Source organism: Pan paniscus, chromosome 2 (genome assembly GCF_029289425.2).
Source record: "Pan paniscus chromosome 2, NHGRI_mPanPan1-v2.0_pri, whole genome shotgun sequence".
Classification (NCBI taxonomy): domain Eukaryota; kingdom Metazoa; phylum Chordata; class Mammalia; order Primates; family Hominidae; genus Pan; species Pan paniscus.
The window spans coordinates 38,168,036-38,188,734 of record NC_085926.1 but is presented as its reverse complement, the minus strand read 5'-3'; the positions used below and the strand labels follow the sequence as shown (position 1 = coordinate 38,188,734).

Here is a 20,699-nt window from a genome sequence, read left to right as displayed (position 1 = left end):
ATCTACTTTCTGTCTCTTTACATTTGCCTATTTTCAACATTTCACATAAATTGAATCACACAACATGTGGTCTTTTGTGATGGGCTTTTTAAACTAGCATAATGTTTGAAAGGGTCATCCATGCTATAGCATGTATCAGTACTTCATTCCTTTTTATTGTCAAATAATATTCTACTGTATGAATATACCACATTTTATAAATCTAATCATCAGCTGATGAGCATGTGGGTTGTTTACACTTTTTGGTTATTACGAATAATGCTGCTATGAGCAGCGTACACATTTTTGTGTGGACTTACGTTTTCAATTCTCTGGCGTGTGCCTAGGAGTAGAACTGCTGGGTCACCTGGTGACTTTGTTTAGGCTTCTGAGGAACTGCCAGACTGCTTTCCAAAGTGGCTGCACCATTTCACATTCCCATCACCAGTGCAGAAGTGTTCCAATCTCTCCACATCTTTACCAACAGTTGTTACTGTCTTTTTGATTATAGCCATCCTAGTGGGTGTGAAGTGGTATCTCTTTGTTATTTTGATTTGCATTTCTCTGATGGCTAATAATACTGAGTATCTTTTCATGTGTTTATTGGCCATTTATGTATCTTCAAGAGGTTTCTATTCAGATCCTTTGCCCATTTTTAAAAATGTGTTGTCTTTTTATTATTGAGTTGCAAAAGTTCTGTATATATTCTAGATACAAGTCCCTTATCATATATATGATTTGCAAATAATTATTCCCATTCTGTAGGTTGTCTTTTCACTTTCTTGCCAGCGTCTATTGAAGCACAAAAGTCTTAATTTTTGATAAAATCAATTTACCTACTTTTTCCTTTTATTGCTTGTATTTTTGGTGTCATATCTAAGGAAGCTTTGCCTAGCTCAAATTCCCAAAGATTTATAGCTATATTTTCTTCCAACAGTATTATAACTTTAGCTCTTATATTTAGGTCAACAATCCATTTTGAGTTAATTTTTTGTAGGACGAGAGTAAAAGACCCAACTTCATTCTTCTGCATGTGAATATTCAGTTGTACCAAGGCCATTTGAAGATGATGATTCTTTAGTCTTCACTGAATTGTCATGGCACAAATGCTTCTTTAACAGTGTCATGTTCACTTTTTGTGAATGCAAACTCTTTTTTTTTTTTCTTTTGAGACAGGGTCTTGCTCTGTCACCCAGGCTGAAGTGCAGTGGCACAAACACAGCTCCCTGCAGCCTCTACCTCCTGGGCTCAAGCGATCCTCCTGCCTCAGCCTCCTGAGCAGCTAGAACCACAGGCACATGCCACCATGCCCAGCTAATTTTTTTTTTTGGTAGAGTCTGGGTCTTGCCTTGTTACCCAGGATGGTCTAGAACTCCTGAGCTCAAGCAATCCTCCTGACTTCTCCTTCTAATGTGTTGGGATTTACAGGCATGGGCTACCACTCCTGGCAAATATAAACTCTTATCTCTAAAGACAGTCATGATTTTATTTAAATTATCTTCCTATATAGTCTGTTTCCTGTAAGTTTCTCTTTTTTTCTGTTTATTTTGACCTCTATTTTTCACATTAAGAGGTTTCCCTGAGGTATCCTGTGATCCTAGATCTATGCTCATATTTAAGAGCAAGGAACTAAAGCACTGATTGGAAACACTGAGCTTTTAAGTGGGTGGAGTTTGCTTCACTGCAGAGTGATGTGGGTGAGCATTTCCCACCTCCAATGTCAGTACTTCTGTTTTTCCTCTTAGGCTAGTCAGATTGATCAAATAAGGATTTTTCAACGTCTTGTCTAGGGGGTAATAAGCCTTAATGTTTATGTTCCAGGAGTTGAATGAAATGATATGGATAGATTCTTAACATTCAATGTGTAAACAATTACTTAAATGCCCTTTTCAGTAAGTTATTCCCATCTTTAACTGTGCCTGGTGTCCTTCAGTTCAGAGACCATTTCTTTTACCCTTCTGCAGAATAAACCTCCAGACATCTCCTGGAGTGCAGCATGGAGTGGGGGAGGGACCAGAGTCTAACTCTATCTTAAGATTGTCAACCAATCTTCCTGTTTTTAGCCCTACTTTCACTCTCATTTCTGGAGGTACCTGGCACTATTAATTCCCTTACCTTTCAGGGTTCTGTTGTATATGGTAGCTTTCAAGCTTTTCTTAATACTGGCTTAGCAATTATAGTCCGCTGATTTGCCAAGTCCTTTACCACTAATTTATGGGCATCAAAGTTTTGAAAATTTGGTTGCAGCTTTCACTTCTCTCATTTTTTGTCCACTAGAGGTTTATGCCTTTTCTTTTTATTCTCTTTTTTCTTTTTGTTTTGAGACACAGTCTCACCTGTCACCCGGGCTGGAGTGCAGTGGCATGATCTTGGCTCACTACAACCTCTGCCCTGCAGGCTCAAACAATCCTCCCACCTCAGCCTCCTGAGTAGCTGGGACCACAGGCACGCACCACCATGCCTGGCTAATTTTAATTTTTGTATTTTTAGTAGAGATAGGGTCTGCCATGTTGCCCAGGCTGGTTTTGAACTCCTGAGCTCAAGCAATCCATCCGCCTCAGCCTCCCAAAGTGCTGGGATTACAGGCGTGAGCCACCATGCTTGATCTCTTTTTATTCTCTTAACAGTTCTTTTAGTAGGTAATTTTTGGCAGGAGGGTGGAAATATATGCAGGTATTCACCCAGGCTGAAGTACAGTGGTATGATCACAGTTGACTGTGCCTTCAACCTCCCAGGCTCAAGCGATCCTCCCACCTCAACATCCTGAATAGCCGGGACCAGAGGTGTATGCCACCATAGCTCATTAATTTTTAAATTCTTTTTATAGATATGGGGTCTCACTATGTTGCTCAGGCTAGCCTTGAACTCCTGGGATCAAGCTATCCTCCCACCTCAGCCTCCCAGAGGTGCTGGGATTACAAGCATGAGTCACCATATCCCCGGTCTGAGGCTCGCTCTTCTTTTGTTTTTTTTGAGACAGAGTCTTGCTCTGTCGCCCAGGCTGGAGTACAGTGGCACAATCTCAGCTCACTGCAACCTCCCTCTTCTGCATTCAAATGATTCTCATGCCTCAGCCTTCCGAGTAGCTGGAATTACAGACATGTACTACCACGCCAGGCTAAGTTTTGTATTTTTAGTAGAGACGAGGTTTCACCATGTTGGCCAGGCTGGTCTTGAACTCCTGGCCTCAAGTGATCCACCTGCCTTGGCTTCCCAAAGTGCTGGGATTACAGGCATGAGCCACTGCACCCAACTTACTCTTCTTAAATTAATCAGATTTCAGATATAAATCAACACGTATCTCAGATGGGATTTATTATAAACAATAATAAGCATAGAAATTTTATACATATTAATAAGCATAAAAATATATACATATTATTTAAGAATATCCTGTGTGTCAGGAACTATTCTAGGCACACTGAAGATACAGCAATGAAAAAAAGTCCCTGTTCTCATTAAGCTGTTATTCTAATGGTAAAGAAACACTGTAAAATGTCAGATGGTGATAAGTAGGGTAAAGGGATAGAGAGTCATGGGAGGGTACTGTTTTAGTAATCAGAGAATATTATTCTGAGGAAAGGCCAATTGAGTAGACTTGACATAAAGTGAAGGAATGAGCCAAGTGAGTTTTTAACCTAGTAGCTATCCATGAGAATAATCGTCCAGGTCTCATCCACTAGAGACATGACTTTAATTGGTTTGGGATGACATTGTCCATGTTTCTTTCTTTTTTTTTTTAAGTCCCCAAGTGATTCTGATATGTAACGATGCATTATAGCCACTGAAAAAGATATATCTCTAAAATTGAGACAAGTTAACTGTTTTACCAGTGCTTATTAAGAATATCATTTCCAAGTATTTAATATACATTTCTGGTTCTTCATTGTGTTAAATTCTTGGAATGTATCAAAATCCCCAAGCAGTGAGATCTACGGAAGAGAATAAGCCACTGCTAGACATAATGCTTCTAACTTCTTGGACAGGCCTACCACTATATTATACAAGGTGTAAGACCTTTACCTTCTTCAAGTCTATCATCAGCAGAAGCCCAAACTGCCTCCTTTCCTTCACATTGGATAAGTCTGCTTGAGCAGAGAAGTAAGAGTGAGGAAAAGGGAGGATTTTCTTCTCCCTGCTCTCACAGAGGTTCATAAAAGTATCATGGACAGGAAGATTAATATATTCTGCCCAAACTGAGATATTAAAGCATTCTGTATGCTCACATCATGACCAAACTTCTTAGAAATTACATATGCGTAATAAAGTTCTTTCAGTCTTTCTGTAAAGGCAGTAGAAAATTTGGAGTTCCAAAGAGGGTACTGTGACTTATACCCAAAGCTATAAATGTCATGTAAAATCACAACTCACTCTGGTAGCTGGAAACAGTTATCAAACAGAGTTTAGAATTAATTTACCAATTACTGTCTAGCATCCCTTTTCATCCTAAAAGATAGCAGAGTAATACCAAGGCATCTGGTAGACCAAAGATATTTGCTGAATGAATGTATCAAAGAATGCTTTAGAAAGGATCGACAGAAAACCAGTAATTCTCATATACCATTAACAATGTATTACTTAACAAGTTTTCAAAATCCTAAAATAAAGTAAATTCTTCAGGAAAACTGAGTTAAATTCTGATTTACCTTTTTTGCTCTTTCAGAAATGGTTGGTGCTCTCTGCAATATTTTTTCTTGAAGAAATTCTTTATTCTGGAGAGGAAAAGTAAGTATTTTGTTCTTACAAGTTTTTAAGGTACCAAAAAAAACCCACAAAAAAGTTCACCATAATCAAAATGTGATATAGTAACTGTTCTGTAATGAAGTGTGAGAAAAACTTTCATTCTTTCACTCTGAAGCTCCTTTAGTATGTTACTACCACAATTTCATAAATTGAGACAGAAAATTAAGATGTAGTACACCGTATGAACCACTGTCTATGAAGAGTTTGCTGTACTGTATGTTCTTTGAGATCATGGTCCTACATTTCCAACTACAGTAACATCCTACTATCTGATATATTTGGGAAATGAGATGTTTACAAATTCAGTAGTAAACCTTAAAACCAGAGTTCGGTATTTTTCACAAATTATATTTATAATGGCAAAATTTAATAATCATTGTTCCTATGATCAGTTTAACCTAATATTTAAAAACGGATTTACTAAATTCTGAAGCAATTATCTTAATTACCAAAGACTGTATACATAGTGCTTTCTGCAATTATTTTATCTACCATCATTTTTCCAAACATAATCATCCAACTTCTAAGCACTGAACATAATCTGAGTAATTGAGGAGCATCCTATGAACACACATAATCAAAAGCTGGAATTTCCTACCTTTGCTTTCTGGAAAAATTTGTGCCTTAATAGTTCTGCTGCTGTTGGTCTAAAACCAGGAAGGGAGGGAAGAAAAGTTTTTATAATTAATTCAAGTGTAATGTCAGATTCCATCATCAAAAATGAGAAAAAATTTTTTTCAACAGCAAAATAAAAACTCAGTATACTCTACTTTCCTTAAACTGCTAAAAAGCAAAAGTAAAATAAACTTGATACAGGACATTGAATAAAATAAAAAACTCAAAACAAATATTCTGATAATAATTATTGTAGATTCTTTGAAAAAATCATTAGTGAAATGTTTTTTCTGGAAGCATGATTTCTTAATAGAGTCTAATATATTTGCTATTTAATAATATTAATTTAATATTTAATATTATTTCCCAATAAGTAAGCTAGAAAATATCTATCTAACATTTTTAGCAAGGCATAAAAATATATTTAAACACACAAAGAGGAAATGGACCAAATCAAGACCTCCACTTCTTGCCACATGGTAGCCTGCCAGCCTTCAATTTAGGTAACCACAGATCCCTAAAAACAGATTTCACAATCTCCCTTTAAAAATGAAAATTCTAAAAGTATATTCCCCAAATTTAACAAAACTCAGTGTTTAACTCATTTCTTCATGGTCTTATTTCCTTTTAAGTAAAGACACGACTGTCAATTTTACAAGCTTTTAAAAGAGTATCATTCAGAATAAAGAATTTAACATTTAAGAGACTGGACCTGATTTTGCCACACACCTACCTGATCCTGAGCAAATCACAACCTCTCTAAGGTTCAGTATTACTTGGCCAAGCCCCTAAGTTCTTAAACACTGCTGTGCATTGAACTATCTGGGAGGAATGTAAAAATCCCAATGACCAGCGGGCACCATGGCTCATGCTTGTAATCCCAGAACTTTGGGAGGCCAAGGTGGGTGGATCACGATATCAGGAGTTCAAGACCAGCCTGGCCAATATGGTGACACCCAGTCTCTGCTAAGAAAAACACAAAAATTAGCAGGGCATGGTGGCGTGCGCCTGTAGTCCCAGCTACTTGGGAGGCTGAGGCAGGAGAATTGCTTGAACCCATGAGGCGGAGGTTGCAGTGAGCCAAGATTGTGCCACTGTACTCCAGCCTGGGCGACAAAGCAAGACTGTCTCAAAAACAAACAAACGAACAAACAAACAAAACCAATGACCAGGCTGTACCTCAAACCAATTAAAGCAGAATCTTTAATTGGCTTTAGTAATGTTTAAAACTCCCCAGGTAATTCCAATATGCATTCAAGTTTAAGAACCAGCACCTCAGATGATTATTATAAAGATTAAAAAGCTGAATAAATGTGAAAGTGCTATGCAAACTGAAATCCTACATTATCACTCTTATTTTTTCATATGCTCAACAATTGCTTCTCAATACGCTCAACAATGTGATTGCTCAACATTGCTTCTTATTATTCATTCCTTTCTTCTGACTTCATTTCCTTCTTTCTAAAGTACAACTTATGGGTTCTTTAAGTGACAGAATGTGACTGGAAAACTCAATTTCTGTGTGCAAAATAATTTCATGCTCATTCTTGAATGATAGTCTGACTAGCTGGAGAACTCTGGGTTAAAGTCACAGTCATGAGCCTCTCAATGCTTTGGCCAACAATATACTGTGTATCTGACAGTAGTCAGAGCAACAGGCTACACTAAATAGCCTAGGCATGCAGTAGGCTGTACCATCAAAGTTTGTGTAAGTACACTCCACGATGTTCAAACAATGACAAAACTGCCTAATACACATATTACAGAATGTATCCTCATCATTTTAAGTGACACATGACTGCATTTTCTCTGAGCATTTCACTAAACATTGGCCTCAACTGTTGTGTTATTGGGGAAGTAGCTGTCAAGTCTACCTGCTAATCCTCAGTAGGTAATCTGTTCCCCGAGGTTGCCTGTAGGAGTTTGTCTTTGCTTCGTGTCCAGTAGTTTCACAACAACTTGTACAAGTGGAACAAGGGGGACACTGCTTGGAATTCTGGGGGGATGGTTCTTTACTCTGAGAATATAGGTCTTTCATCAACTCTGGAAAATTCTCAGCCATTATTTCTTTGAATATCGCTTCTCCTACATTCTCTCTAGTCTTTCCTGGTAAGTTCATGTATATGTATACGTATATTTGTGTGTGTGTGTGTGTGTGTGTGTGGATGTGCATACATACAAACATACTGAACCTTCTCAGTCTACCCTCCAAATGTTAATATTTCTTTCATATTCCCTCTTTGATCTTTCTGTGCTACATTCTGAGCAATTTCCTCAGTATAGTGTAGTCTGATTAAAACAGGCTAACTCTAGTCCAATTGCATGGGTCAGAATTCTGATTCCACCATTTATTAGCTGTGTGACTTTGGAGAAGGTTACTTAACCTCTCTGTGATTCAGTTTCTTCATTTGTAAAATAAAGAAAATAACAGTGCTATCCTCAAAGGATTACTGTGAGAATTAAACAATATATGTTAAGTGTTTACCACAGTGCCTGGTACTTGATGAGTAAATAATCTCTTTTTTGTTTTATTGGTTGTTCTGTTTAACCAGTCCATTGTGCGTGTTATTTTAACTTAGCAATGTTCTAAACAAAGTTTAATTTTGGTTTACAAACTGGAATAGATTTTCTATAGGTTCCAGTTTTCTTAAAGTTTTATAATAATTTTAGACTTACAGAAGAGCTGCAAAGCTAGTACAGAGTTCCTACATGCCATTCACCACCTTCTGCTATTGTGAACCTTTTACATAACCACAGTATAATAATAAAGAAATCAACTAAAATATCAACACTGGTACAATACTATTAACTAAACTACAGACTTCATTCCATTTCTCCAGTTTTTCCACTAATGTCCTTTTTCTGTCCCAGGATCTAGTATAGGATACTCTGTTGCTTTCCGTCTTCACGTCTTCTTAATTTCCTCCAATCTGTGACAGTTTCTTAGTCTCTCTTCCTTGACAGTTTCGAAGAGTGCTGGTCAGGTATCTTGCTGCATATTCCTCGATTTGGGTTTGTCTGATGTTTTCTCATTATAGACCGAAGTTACGGATTTGGAGGAAGAATACCTCACAGGTTATATATATGCCCTTCTCATTGCACCATATCAAGAGGTACATATCAGTCTTATCAATGTATTATTAATAGTGATGTTAACCTTGGTCATTGGGTAGAGGAGGTGCATTGTAAAGTTGCTATTTTTCCTTTTTCATACTCTACTCATCAGAAGTGAGTCAACAAGTCCAGCTCACACTCATGGAAAGTTTTAAACATTAATCACTGTATTTTTCATTTCTGGCATTGCTATTTGGTTCTTCTGTCATAGTCACAGTCTTCTCTTGTGGGTCTGATTTCTTCTAATTTTAATTATTTTCAATATACTTAATTTTGTATCTTTTCAGATTTTCACTGCATTACCTAAATCTTCTGGAGCACTAATCCTTCTGCTTGTGTCTGCTAACTAGTTCATAATGCATTGTTTCACTGTGTGTTTCTTAATTTTGGATTGTGACCTTATTACAGTGGGGCATTATGTTCAGGAATCCAATGGGAGCTAGAGTTTGAAAGTGTTCTTCCAGTGCAGCTCTGTGACTACTTCCGTCAAAAATAAAAACTGATTTGGTGAAGCTTTTTTAACTTTCTAATCCTGTGGGTTCCTGGATAACATAGGTAGTATAGACTCTAAACCTGTGGAATGTCCAGGTTGAAGGGCTTGATTATTCAGGAGAGGTTTTTGTTGTCTCTTGGTGATGACAATTTTTATTCTTGTCTATCCTTTTACTAAGGATACAGACATCTGAAGTTCTTAGCTTTAAGAAGAATCTCAGTTCAAACTCCCCACTGGGTGGACCCAAGATCTCACTTCCAGTTTTCACATGGGAGTTATAAATCCAAATCAGTAGGTTATCAGAATGAATAGTGACCCACTGAAAACAGCCATGGGATTAGTTCACAATATTTCTTCTTTAACTTAGGGCTTCCTCATTATTTCTGGCATCTGAGAATCTTTAAGTTGGATAGATTTTATCTGGCATTTCTAGGTATTTGTAACAAGATAATTTTGTTCCTTTAACCAACTAATTTGATAAAAGAAAAGTGTTTCCTGTCTTTTTTAACTGTTTACTCAGAAACAGAAAAAAAAAATTATAAAAACACAGGTATAAATTTTGCTACCTGTTTTTCTTACCCTTTCCAATATTTCCAACAATAAATTCTGAAACCCTATTACATATACTAGAGATGTGATCAAGAACATCAAAGTCTTTCCCTTTTAATGATCTTTAGAGAAACAAAAATTAAAGAACTCAGTGCTAAGAAGCTGAGTGGAATATATATGTGAAACAGACAAATAAGATTCAGAGGGAACAGAGCCCTAAGTTAGGAATCAGGACTTTGAGATTCAAGTCCTACTCCTATGACTAAGTATCAAGTGACCTCAAAAATAAAAGGTTGTACTCAATGATCCCCAACATTCTACGATTCTGCTTAATTCATGAAGTTACACATATCGGATGTTCTTATTTATTTGCTCACTTGTCATTCAATCTGTCTAATATTGATAAGGAAGCTATTTGAATTTTTGGTCCACTTACTAAAATATCTTTCTAACATGGAAATAAGTATGATTATTAGACACTAAATATAAATTTTCTATGGGTCTTTCCTTTATTAATACTGTAAATGGCATTAAGACATTCATTTATAAATTTTAAATGCAAATTAAAAACAAACCTCTCCACTAACTTGGCATTTATTAATACAGAATTCACAATGTACAACTTTATAAGAAATTAACAAGGAAAAAGCTGAACTATTTAGGGTACACTGTATACTACAAAGAAGGCAGAAATCAATTCATTTCCAATCTAGTATAATGGTCTCTGTATACTTTTTTTAGGTTTATATTTAGTTCTTTTGAAAATAATTTCCTGTACATACGAGTATGTGATTCTTAGACTTCTCACAATGTTTTATTAGAGAGAAAAGTAGACTTTTTCTCATATTTTACCTTTTTTCTGGATCTTTTTGAAGGCACAATGAAATCATTTTTCTAAATGATTTTCCATATTTTTTCAGCATTTCTTTATCTTGAACACCAGTTTCCAAAGAAGGAGGATCGTTCTGCAGTGTCAGCATTAAAACCTGCAAGAATTTTCAATATACTATAAACTTGTGATGACTCAGTAAAGTTTAACTATTGCGGTCAAGATTTTTCAATACAGGCACCCCCCGACCAACATACAAACATTTTATTTTCTGTAAGTTCATATCTGAATCAGTTGTTTAAAACCCAGAGTTATTACGTGTATTTCACGTAAATAATCTGCTGTAGATGGTTAGCTTCTCAACACACACACGCAATGGATATTATTCAGCCTTAAAAAGCAAGAAAATTCTTCAACATGCTACAACATGGATGAACCTTGGGGACATTACGCTAGCCATGCAAAGATAAACACTGTGATTCTACTTATATGAGGTATTGAGAGTAGTCAAAATCATAGAGACAAAAAGTGATTGCCAAGGGGCTAAGAATGGGAATCAAGAGTTACTATTTAATGGGTATAGAGTTCCAGTTTTAAAATGAAGAGTTTGGATACAGATGGTGGTGACAACTGCACAACGTGATGAATGCATTTAATACCATTGAACTATATACTCAAAATGGTTAAAGATGATGGTCAATTTTATGTTATGTGTATTTTACCACAATAAAAAAAAATTAAAAGACTGGCAAATGGCTCTGAAAAGGAATTGGGACTTGAGCTGGGGTAGTATTTGGAATACAAGCCTCACCTTCATTGGTGGATATTTATGATAAGGAGCCGCCCCTGTGGCCAATTCAATTGCTGTAATTCCAAAACTCCAAATATCAGCTTTGAAATCATAACCACGGACCTGCAAAACAGATTTGCATGATTATTTTTACCAGCATAAAAGGACTTTTAAAAGTTAGCTTCTGGCCAGGGTGGAGGCTCACACCTGTAATCCCAGCACTTTGGGAGGCTGAGGCAGGCGAATCACCTGAGGTTGGGAGTTCAAGACCGGCCTGACCAACATGGAGAAACTCCATCACTACTAAAAAAAAAAAAAAATACAAAATTAGCCGGGCACGGTGGCGCGTGCCTGTAATCTCAGCTATTCGGAAGGCTGAGGCAGGAGAATCGCTTGAACCCAGGAGGTAGAGGTTGCGGTGAACTGAGATCATGCCATTGCACTCCAGCCTGGGCAACAAGAGTGAAATTCCACCTCAAAAAAAAAAAAAAAGTTAGCTTCTGAGGTGGGGCACGGTGGCTCTTGCCTGTAATCCCAACACTTTGAGAGGCTGAGGTGGGAGGATAAGGTGGGCTTGAGGCCAGGAGTTCAAGACCAGCCTGGGCAACATGGTGAGACCCCATATCCACAAAAAAAAAATTGTTTTAATTAGCTAGGAGTGGTGACGTATGCCTACAGTCCAGCTGCTCGGGAGGCTAGCTTGAGCCCAGGAGTTCAAGGCTGCAGTAAGCCATGATGGCACCACTGCACTCCAGACTGGGAGACAGAGCAAGACTCTGTCTCTAAAAATAAACAAACAAAAAAGCTACCTCTAATGTGTACCAAGAACAATGAAAGTGTTCATAAGCTTTAAACCAATAAAATAAAGTAGGCAAAATCTAAATATATTTGGTAATACAAAAAATAAAGACACAAACGGAATGTTCACCAACAGTGAAGAAACTGTTAAGTATGGTATATTTTTAAAATTAGTCAATTAAAAGCAATATTTATTAATTCTATGTGAACATATAAAAAACATTTGTGATAAAACATGAGGAAAAAAAACACAAAATTGCTCATACGTCCTGAAACTTTTACAAACAGTAAAATACTAGAAAGAATCAAAACAAAATGTTTTGTAGTGGGGTAGCTTTTTTGTTTTCCAAACGATCTGTATTATGGTATTATCACCTTAATTTCTATAATGAAAAAGTTACGAAGGTTGTGAATACTTTTAAACTTTTTAGAGTGAATATGTTGCCAAATTTCTCTACTTATACACTGTCACCAGCACATTACATGGTTATAAATTTTAATTTTCTATCCTAAGCAATATAGGAGAAATAGGTTTGGGGAGTGTGTAGTGTGTAAGACCTAAAATTAAGGATCAATAGTATGTGCTGCCCTGCCATCTGGTAAAACTGAAGGGCCTCTAGAGACCTAAGTAGAAGTTCCCCTCCCTACTCTGCTCTTGCAGATAATGTCTCCTAGCCCAACAATCCTCCTTATCAAACGACCAGGTACAGTTCCTGCTTGCCCCTGAGAAGCAGATTTCGGTTCCCTGTCAGCCAATCTTATCTTCTCAAGGAAACCAAGGGGCATTGCAATCTGCTGGTACTACAAAGCCTGTCTCCAAAGCCCCTTCTCGTTCATTCTGTTACTCAGTGCAACCCTGCTGGTCCTGCACAGCATGCAGTTATCCTCCTCCCCTAGGCTGTGAGTATATGTGACTAATAGACAGCTGTCAATCTCATCTGTCCAGTGTCAGGTGTTGTATGTTCAGCCATTCCCATAACTTTACAGTGGGAATCCTTCCCTCACCAACAGGGTGAATACAGGTGATTAAAACAGAGTAAAAATGAATTCGGTTCGCAGCATACTGAGTTTGATATACCTATAAGGCATTTATGTGAAGCATCTATTAAGAACTAGAAATAACTATATGGAGGCTTAGGAAACAAAACTGGACATAATTTAGAAATCATTAAACCAATAAATCTATATGTAAAATTTGGTATAATTTGTACTAATAAAATTATTAAAACAAACCTCAATTATATTATTCCTGAGTTTCATATATCCTTTGCAAAGTTCTAGAGAGTTTTTGTTGTTTTGTTGTCAAGGGTGGACTAAAATCCTAACCAAGGAACAGGGACATGTTTCCCAAAGCTAACCTGGTATGCCAAAGAAAAGCAAACACTATTAAGTTTTTTCAGCTTCAAAACAAAGCCCTAACCCATTTAAAACAGAAAAAAAGACACGGTACCTGTTCCATAACTTCAGGTGCCATCCAACAAGGGGTGCCAACAAAGGTCTTTCTCACTTTATTTCGGGTAATATCACCACCAGTTGCTAAAAAAGCACTAACCCCAAAGTCTGAAATAGAATACAACAGCAAGGTATTTAAAGTGCATCAACTATCATAAATGAATAGGAAAACAATACAATGTAGTGACCATCCTATATATAAATAAAAAGCATGATAGTTTCTTATCTTTTTGCTGAACTTCTTGACTAAATTAAGACATAGCTTAGACTAGGAACAGTGGCTCACACCTATAATCCCAACACTCTGGGAGGCCAAGGCAGGAGGCTCACTTGAGCTCAGGAGTTCAAGAACAGCCTAAGCAACATAGGGAGACCTCATCTTTACAAAACAAAAAAAACAAAAAAGACATAGCTTAGCAGGTGCCTCACTCCCTTCCTCTCCACCCCCACATATCATCATCTTCTCAAATTTTCCCCCTTGCTCTAATCCACTCTACATACCACTATCAGATTCATTTATCCATTCATTTTTAAATTATCACTTTGACATGGCCCTTTCAGTTCAGAAACTCCTACAGAATGAAATCCAACCTTTTTAGCTTAGTATTCAAAGAGCTCTCAAGAACTCAGCCCCAAATAAATCAGAGTTCGTAATTCTAAATACATATCCTAACTTCACCTCTTGGTAGATGTATGACATTGGTAAACTTACTTCAACTCTCTAAGCCTCAGGATTTTCTCTACAAAGATTTTATCCCACAATACTGAAGCCAAAGTACCAGTCACTGATGAGAAGGACTGCCTGCCTCACCACGATCCCCCCTTTTCTGTAAATAGCCCTGGTTGTGTATCTGTACTCCCTCACCTTGACCCCTGGGCATACCTGATTTGAGCCAGGGTTAGACACCTTAATCCAAGGTAGGCCTATATTAGTCTCCTAGAAATGTGAAGCTTGAATGGAAAGACAAAGAAATTAAGGGTCACTGGAGCTGAGCCATGCTAACAGCATCCTGAAGGTCACCAGCACAACTGGGTTCCTGCCCATTCTGAGGCTAGATTTGTTTTATTCTGTGTATTTCCTAGTGTATTTCAAAAATTTCTGCTTTGTTAAGTCAGCCAGTGATAATTTCCAATACAACCAAAAGAACTTTAACTAATATAGTGAGGCTCTTACACACCTTATCCAACTTTTATACACCTTTTCTGACTCCCCTTTTGTTTTGTGTCCATTCCAGAATACTCTGCATTATGTTAAATGAGTCTGTATTTGTCCATAATTTATTCTATTTTCAAATTGAAAACAGAATTATAAAATAGAAATTATGAAAATAGAAATAAATTTGAAAATACAATAAATTACAGAAAACCCGATTGTGAGAAGGCTAATTTTAGCATGGCAAACTTTAAAATTCCAGATTCAGAAGTCTATGAATTCTGCCATTTTCAAACAATTATTTGAAATAATTGCTTGTCTATACAGTACAGTTTAAAAATAGCAAGTCTATATAGTACAGTTTTAAAAACAATAATCTTGTCTGAATGCACTTAGAATTATAAAAAAAAACACACAATAATCTTGGCTGGGCACAGTGCCTCATTTCTGTAATCCCAACACTTTGGGAAGCTGAGGCAGAAGGACCACTTGAGGCCAAGAGATCAAGACCAGCCTGGGCAACACAGTGAGACCCCATCTGTACAAAAAATAGAAAATTAGCTGGGCATTGTGGCAGGCACCTGTAGCCCTAGCTACTTGGGAGGCTGAGGTAGGAGGACTGCTTGAGCCTACGAGTTTGAGGCTGCAGTGAACTACATTTGCACCACTGCACTCTGGCCTGGGTGACAGAGCAAGACGCTTTCTCTAAAATCATCATCATCATCATCATCATCATCATCATCATCATCTTAACAGTTTTCAATACTCCTAAACCGGCAAATATCTAAAAACTTTAAAATGTTCCATTTGTAACAACAATAACAAAGTAAACAATTTGAAGTGCATATGAAGGGGAAAAAGTACATTTAGTGCATTCAGCTCTGCCACTAGTCAGCTGAACTTGGGCAGGTATTTTCAATCTTTGTGCTACAATTTCTTCATCTGTAAAAAGGAGGCAGTAACAGTACTTACTTAACAAGGTTGTTGTTAAGGATTAAATGACTTAATAATATACTTAGAACAGTCCCTGTAATATATTTTAATACTAAACACTCAATAAGTACTAGGTATTCTTATCACTAACCAGAGAGACAAAGTCGTGCCTTAAAATACTTAAATATGATAAAGACTCAAACAACTTATGTATATACAACATATTTTTTAGGTTCAATTATGAAGAGTGTTTACTTTTTAAAACCTACTAAAAACCTTCAAGTAGCTTTAAAATATTCAGAATTTTAAACTCAGAACTTAATAATGATCCAGAATTTTTGTATCTTCAGCTGGTATACCTCTGCTTGTTTCCAAGTGAACCCTGAAGACTAGTTAAAACATTTAGCTAAGGAATGTAAGTGATAATATCCCCTTTACCAAAATATTCTTGTTAAATAACCTGCACAGCTACAATGCTAAGGAAACATAATCAATCCAACCATAAAGTTAAAAACAGAAACCAAAGAGCAAAAATGCCATTTGCCTTTCGTTTTAAATTGCCAACTAAAGAGAAAGAGTAACTTAGATGTGAAAAAAATAATTTAGTTCCTTCATTAACAAAATTTCAATTAAAGTTCAAGATGGACTTTGGTGCCTATTATGTGACAGGATCAAAAGTAATGATCAAGGAAGACAAGGTCCCCCCCTTTGTGCAACTTCTAATATAGAAGGTGGAATCAGGCAATTATAAGTGTTATCTATAATAAGGTATGAAAAAGTTAGAAGCCCCTAAACTATAAAAACTCTTAAAACATAGGAGAAAAGCTTCATGACACTGGCGTTAGCAATGATTTCTGAGATATAATACCAAATTTCAGGCAACAAAAGAAAAAGTAGATAATCAAAATTTTAAAACTTTTGTGCATCAAAGGTCACTATCAACACAGTGAAAGGCAACCCACAGACTGGGAGAAAATATTTTGCAAATCATACATCTGATAAGGGATTGGCATCCAAAATATGTAAAGAACTCCTACAATTCAACAACAACAACAAAAATAAAATAAACACTCCAATTTAAAAATGGGCAAAGGAATTAAGGAGTCATTTCTCCAAAGAAGATATACAAATGGCCAATAAGCACATGAAAAGATGTTCACCATCACTAATCAATAGGGAAATACAAATCAAAACCACAATGAGATAGATAACACCTTACATCCCTTAGAATGGCTACCACCTGAAAAAACAAAAAACCCAGAAACTAACAAGCGTTGGTGAGGATGTGGAGAAATTGGATTCTTGTGCACTCTTGGTGGGAATGTAAAATGGTACAGCTGCTATGAAAAATAATACAGCAATTCCTCAAAAACTTAAACACAGAATAACTATACGATCCAGCAATTCTACTTATGAGGATATACCCAAAAGAAATGAAAGCAAGAAACTCAGACAGATATTTGGACACTCGTGTTCACAGCAGCATTATTCATAATGACCAAAAGGTGGAAGCAATTCAAATGCCCATTGATGAATGAATGGATAAACAAAATGCAGCACGTAAATACAATGGAATTATTATTCAGCTTTAAAAAGTAATGAAATTCTGACACTACAACATGAACCTTAAAGACATTATACAAAATGAAATAAAGTCAATCACAAAAGGACAAATATTGTATGAGTTCACTTAGGTACTTAAAGTAGTCAAATTCATGGAGACAGAAAGGAGAATGGTGGTCACCCACGGCTGGGGTGAGAGGTGGAATGAGGAATTATTTTTTAGTGGGTACAGTTCAGGACCAGCCTGGCCAACATGGAGAAACACTGTCTCTACTACAAATACAAAAATTAGTCGGTGGAGTGGTGCACGCCTGTAATCCCAACTACTTGGGAGGCTGAGGAACAAGAATCTTTTGAACCTGGAAGGCAGAGGTTGCAGTGAGCCAAGAGTGCACCACTGCACTCCAGCCTGGGCAACAGAGCGAGACTGTCTCAAAACAAACAAACAAACAAACAAACAAAAACCCGGTATTCCAGTATATAATTAACCACAATTTATTTATCCATTCTACTGGCATTGGGATTATTTCAAACTTGTAATGATTATGAACACTGTGGCACAGATACGGACGAGTTTCTCTGGGCTATACACCTAGGAGCAAAAGTCTAACAGTATGCATATCTTCAACTGTAATGAAACGGTTGTACCAATTTATATTCCTATCATCAGAAATGAGATTTTTTTCCTTGCTTTATACCCACACCAACAATTAGTACTGTCAAGATGTTTTTGCCAGGCCAATCAATTTAACGTGTTGTCACAATGTGATTTTACTTTGCATTTAACAAATTACTAGTGTAAGCTTGAACATCTTTTACTACATTTATATTTGGATGTCTTCATTTGGGAAGTGCCTATGCCAGTTTTCTGCCCACTTTTTTAGAGTTTTTTTTTTCTCTCAGTGAGTTTTTTATACGCTTTACACTTGAGCCCTTTAACAATTATTCATGCTGCAAATATCTTCTCTACTCTGTGGTTTACCTTTTTACTCTGTTAATAGTAATAAACCATTTGTTCCTCTTTTGATGAGTAGAAGTTGCTCATTTTAAAGGAGTCAAATTTATCAATCTTTCCCTTTATATTAGAGCTTTATGTGACTTGGTTAAAATATTTCCTTACCTCACAGACATGAAGATGTTCGCCTAAATTATCTTCTTAAAGATGAAGAAATAATTTAAGATTTGGGTGATTATCTTCCTCCTGCCAAACACCTGACTGTTCTAGCAGTCTGGGACCAAGCTGAGGTTTTCTCAGATGATCTGCTTGCTAGACAATCCCTGGGTACAGTCGTTCTGGAGTCTCAGCCTGGAGGAGGGGGTGTTTCATCAGGATAGCCACTTTTGGTAGGCCCTGGACTGCAACTCTTATCCCTTCAGCTCTGAAACTGCCAAAAGTGCACTTCCACTTCTCAGGCACTTTTTCCTAATTGACAAATACTCCATTTCCCCCAGGACAGAAGAAGCTCTGTATAGCCTCTATATAACGTACTTATTCTTAAACACAATGAAGATCCTCAACTACTTTTCCTTTAAAGGAAAGTACAGAATGCTATGAGAACCCATAGCAGAAGACCCTAATGGAAGTAAGGAGTGGATAGCTGGAAGGAAACAAGTAATGGTCAGAAAAAAATGTCTAAGAGCAGAAATGAAGGATGAGTATGAGAAGATATCTTGAGAGTCGGTGGCATCCTATGACGTGCCAACAGAGGATGCTTGAATAGAGATGGTCCAGGGAACAGGAGAGAATGCTGACTAAGGAAACATAAAAGATAAGTAATGTGGTTCTACTGACCATTAAATCAAATAAAAAGAAATACTAATCATTACCTGCAATCTGTACTGAGCCATCTTCTCCAAGAAGAATGTTTCCAGCTTTCACATCTCTTTAAAAAAAAAAAAAAAAGTTATGTATCAAAAAACATCTATTCTTTGGAGTAACATAATTTAAGCAATTGTTTACTATATTCATGTAATACTAGCAATATTTAAATGTCCTATTTTATATTAAAGGATATTAAGACTAATAGTAAAATTGTTGTCACTGGTACTAGAAACCCACACATTAAAAAGAAAGCTAGAAAGGTTCTTACTATAATATCTAGAAAACACAAGTGATCAAATATTCTTGATCGGGATAAAAGTGGCCAAAGAATGTGACCCTCACCTAATTCTACATTTTGAAATATATTTTTTTCTATACCCCAATGAATTATCAAATTTTTAAAATCATCAGTATGCAACTGAAAACAGGGAACATTCTTTGCCTGTAACAAAAAGATGGAAATTACTCAGGCATCTCTATAGTTTTAACTATTTATAACAAGTAATATAGAAAAATATTCTTGCTTTAAAAACCTAAACACAACTAAAAAAGCCAAAATCCCTTTGACCATCATTCTCAAGTCTACGTACTCTCTCCAAAGTTTTCAACTATTATCAGTTTGGTTAACAGACTATATACCGATGACATATCTGGGCTTTTCTCCCAATGTAAACAATATTATACTATCCATTCAAATCTACAACTTAGTTTTTTTTTTTAGCAAAAACAAGTTTTTGGCAAAATTTAAAATCCCCAAATCCTAAGAGTAGCAAAACCATTTCTTGATAACCTAGAGGAACTCTCACAATTTACAGGGAAAGTACAAGGGGGTTCTACTGCAGCATTGTTTGTAATAAAAAACAAAAACTAGTAACAGCCAGCAACAGTAGAAAGGTTAAATTATTTCTATTACATCCATGAAATAATGTCAATCAACATGTTGTGACATGAAATGCTAACATACATTATTAAATGAACAAATCAAATAAGAGACCAGTGCATTTCATATGACACCATTAATGTTGCACAAACACACCCCTTTCCCTTGCCAAATGCGATTTTTGTGGAGATTAATGGAATTGAAGTCTAGGGAACAGTGTCTGAATAACTTGTGGGAATACAGTCATTTTGTAATTAAAAGTAAATATAATCAAATAAGCAAAAGAAAGGCAGCCTTTGAAGCTACACAAGAAAGAAAAGCAAGGCCTGCTCATGGAAGAACGTCTTATTTGTCATGAAAAGGAGCCAGTGAAAAGCGGAGCACTTCATCCTATCCCTGTCCCCTTTTTCCTCCATGTTTAGATATAACCATTCCTTGGCAAACAATGAACAAGAGTTTCACAACTGTGTGCAGAAGCAGCATCATACTACAGTATACAATGCCTTTCCTGAGTATACACTGAAACATAAGGAAATCATGTTACTGAGTATTTTGTACTGCTTATAATCCCAAGCAATTTATAGGTAGTTCTCCCAGAGGCTGACTTAGTAGAGTGCAGGCCAGCCTGCTTTACTCCATGAATCTAGTCTCAGATTCTAGTCACTACAAACAGGAGAGAATAGAGGACATTCTCTTTCCTTTGTGACAAAGATCATCCAACTGAGTCAACCACTAACTTCCAACTCCCTTTTCTGAGCTCACCTAAAACCCAATGAGGGAAGAAAAGTATAGTTTAGTCACTCCCTTCTCTGTGTTTTTGCAGAAGGCTGTACTATAATGTTAGCAAGGAGTATTATATGATCATATTTCTAGGTCTGTCTCCCTTCCTTATTTCACCATGAGCTAGATCTGGGCCTGTATCTTAATATACTACTATAGTCACCTGTACTTACTTAGCATTATTATTAGTATATAGGAAGCATTCT

General features: G+C 36.6%; 1 protein-coding gene across 4 annotated transcripts in view; it reads right to left on the bottom strand.

The window, feature by feature from the left end:
• The window catches only part of OXSR1 (oxidative stress responsive kinase 1), a 93,375-nt gene that overhangs the window by 20,399 nt on the left and 52,277 nt on the right, over window positions 1-20,699 (bottom strand). For all 4 annotated transcript variants that reach the window (XM_003826097.6, XM_055109658.2, XM_055109659.1 and 1 more), the window contains 6 exons: window positions 18,839-18,894; window positions 13,361-13,470; window positions 11,134-11,235; window positions 10,346-10,479; window positions 5,321-5,369; window positions 4,626-4,691 (listed from right to left, as the gene is read on the bottom strand). In XM_003826097.6, the coding sequence (XP_003826145.2) occupies window positions 4,626-4,691; window positions 5,321-5,369; window positions 10,346-10,479; window positions 11,134-11,235; window positions 13,361-13,470; window positions 18,839-18,894 (517 nt within the window). The remainder of the gene's footprint in view (window positions 1-4,625; window positions 4,692-5,320; window positions 5,370-10,345; window positions 10,480-11,133; window positions 11,236-13,360; window positions 13,471-18,838; window positions 18,895-20,699) is intronic.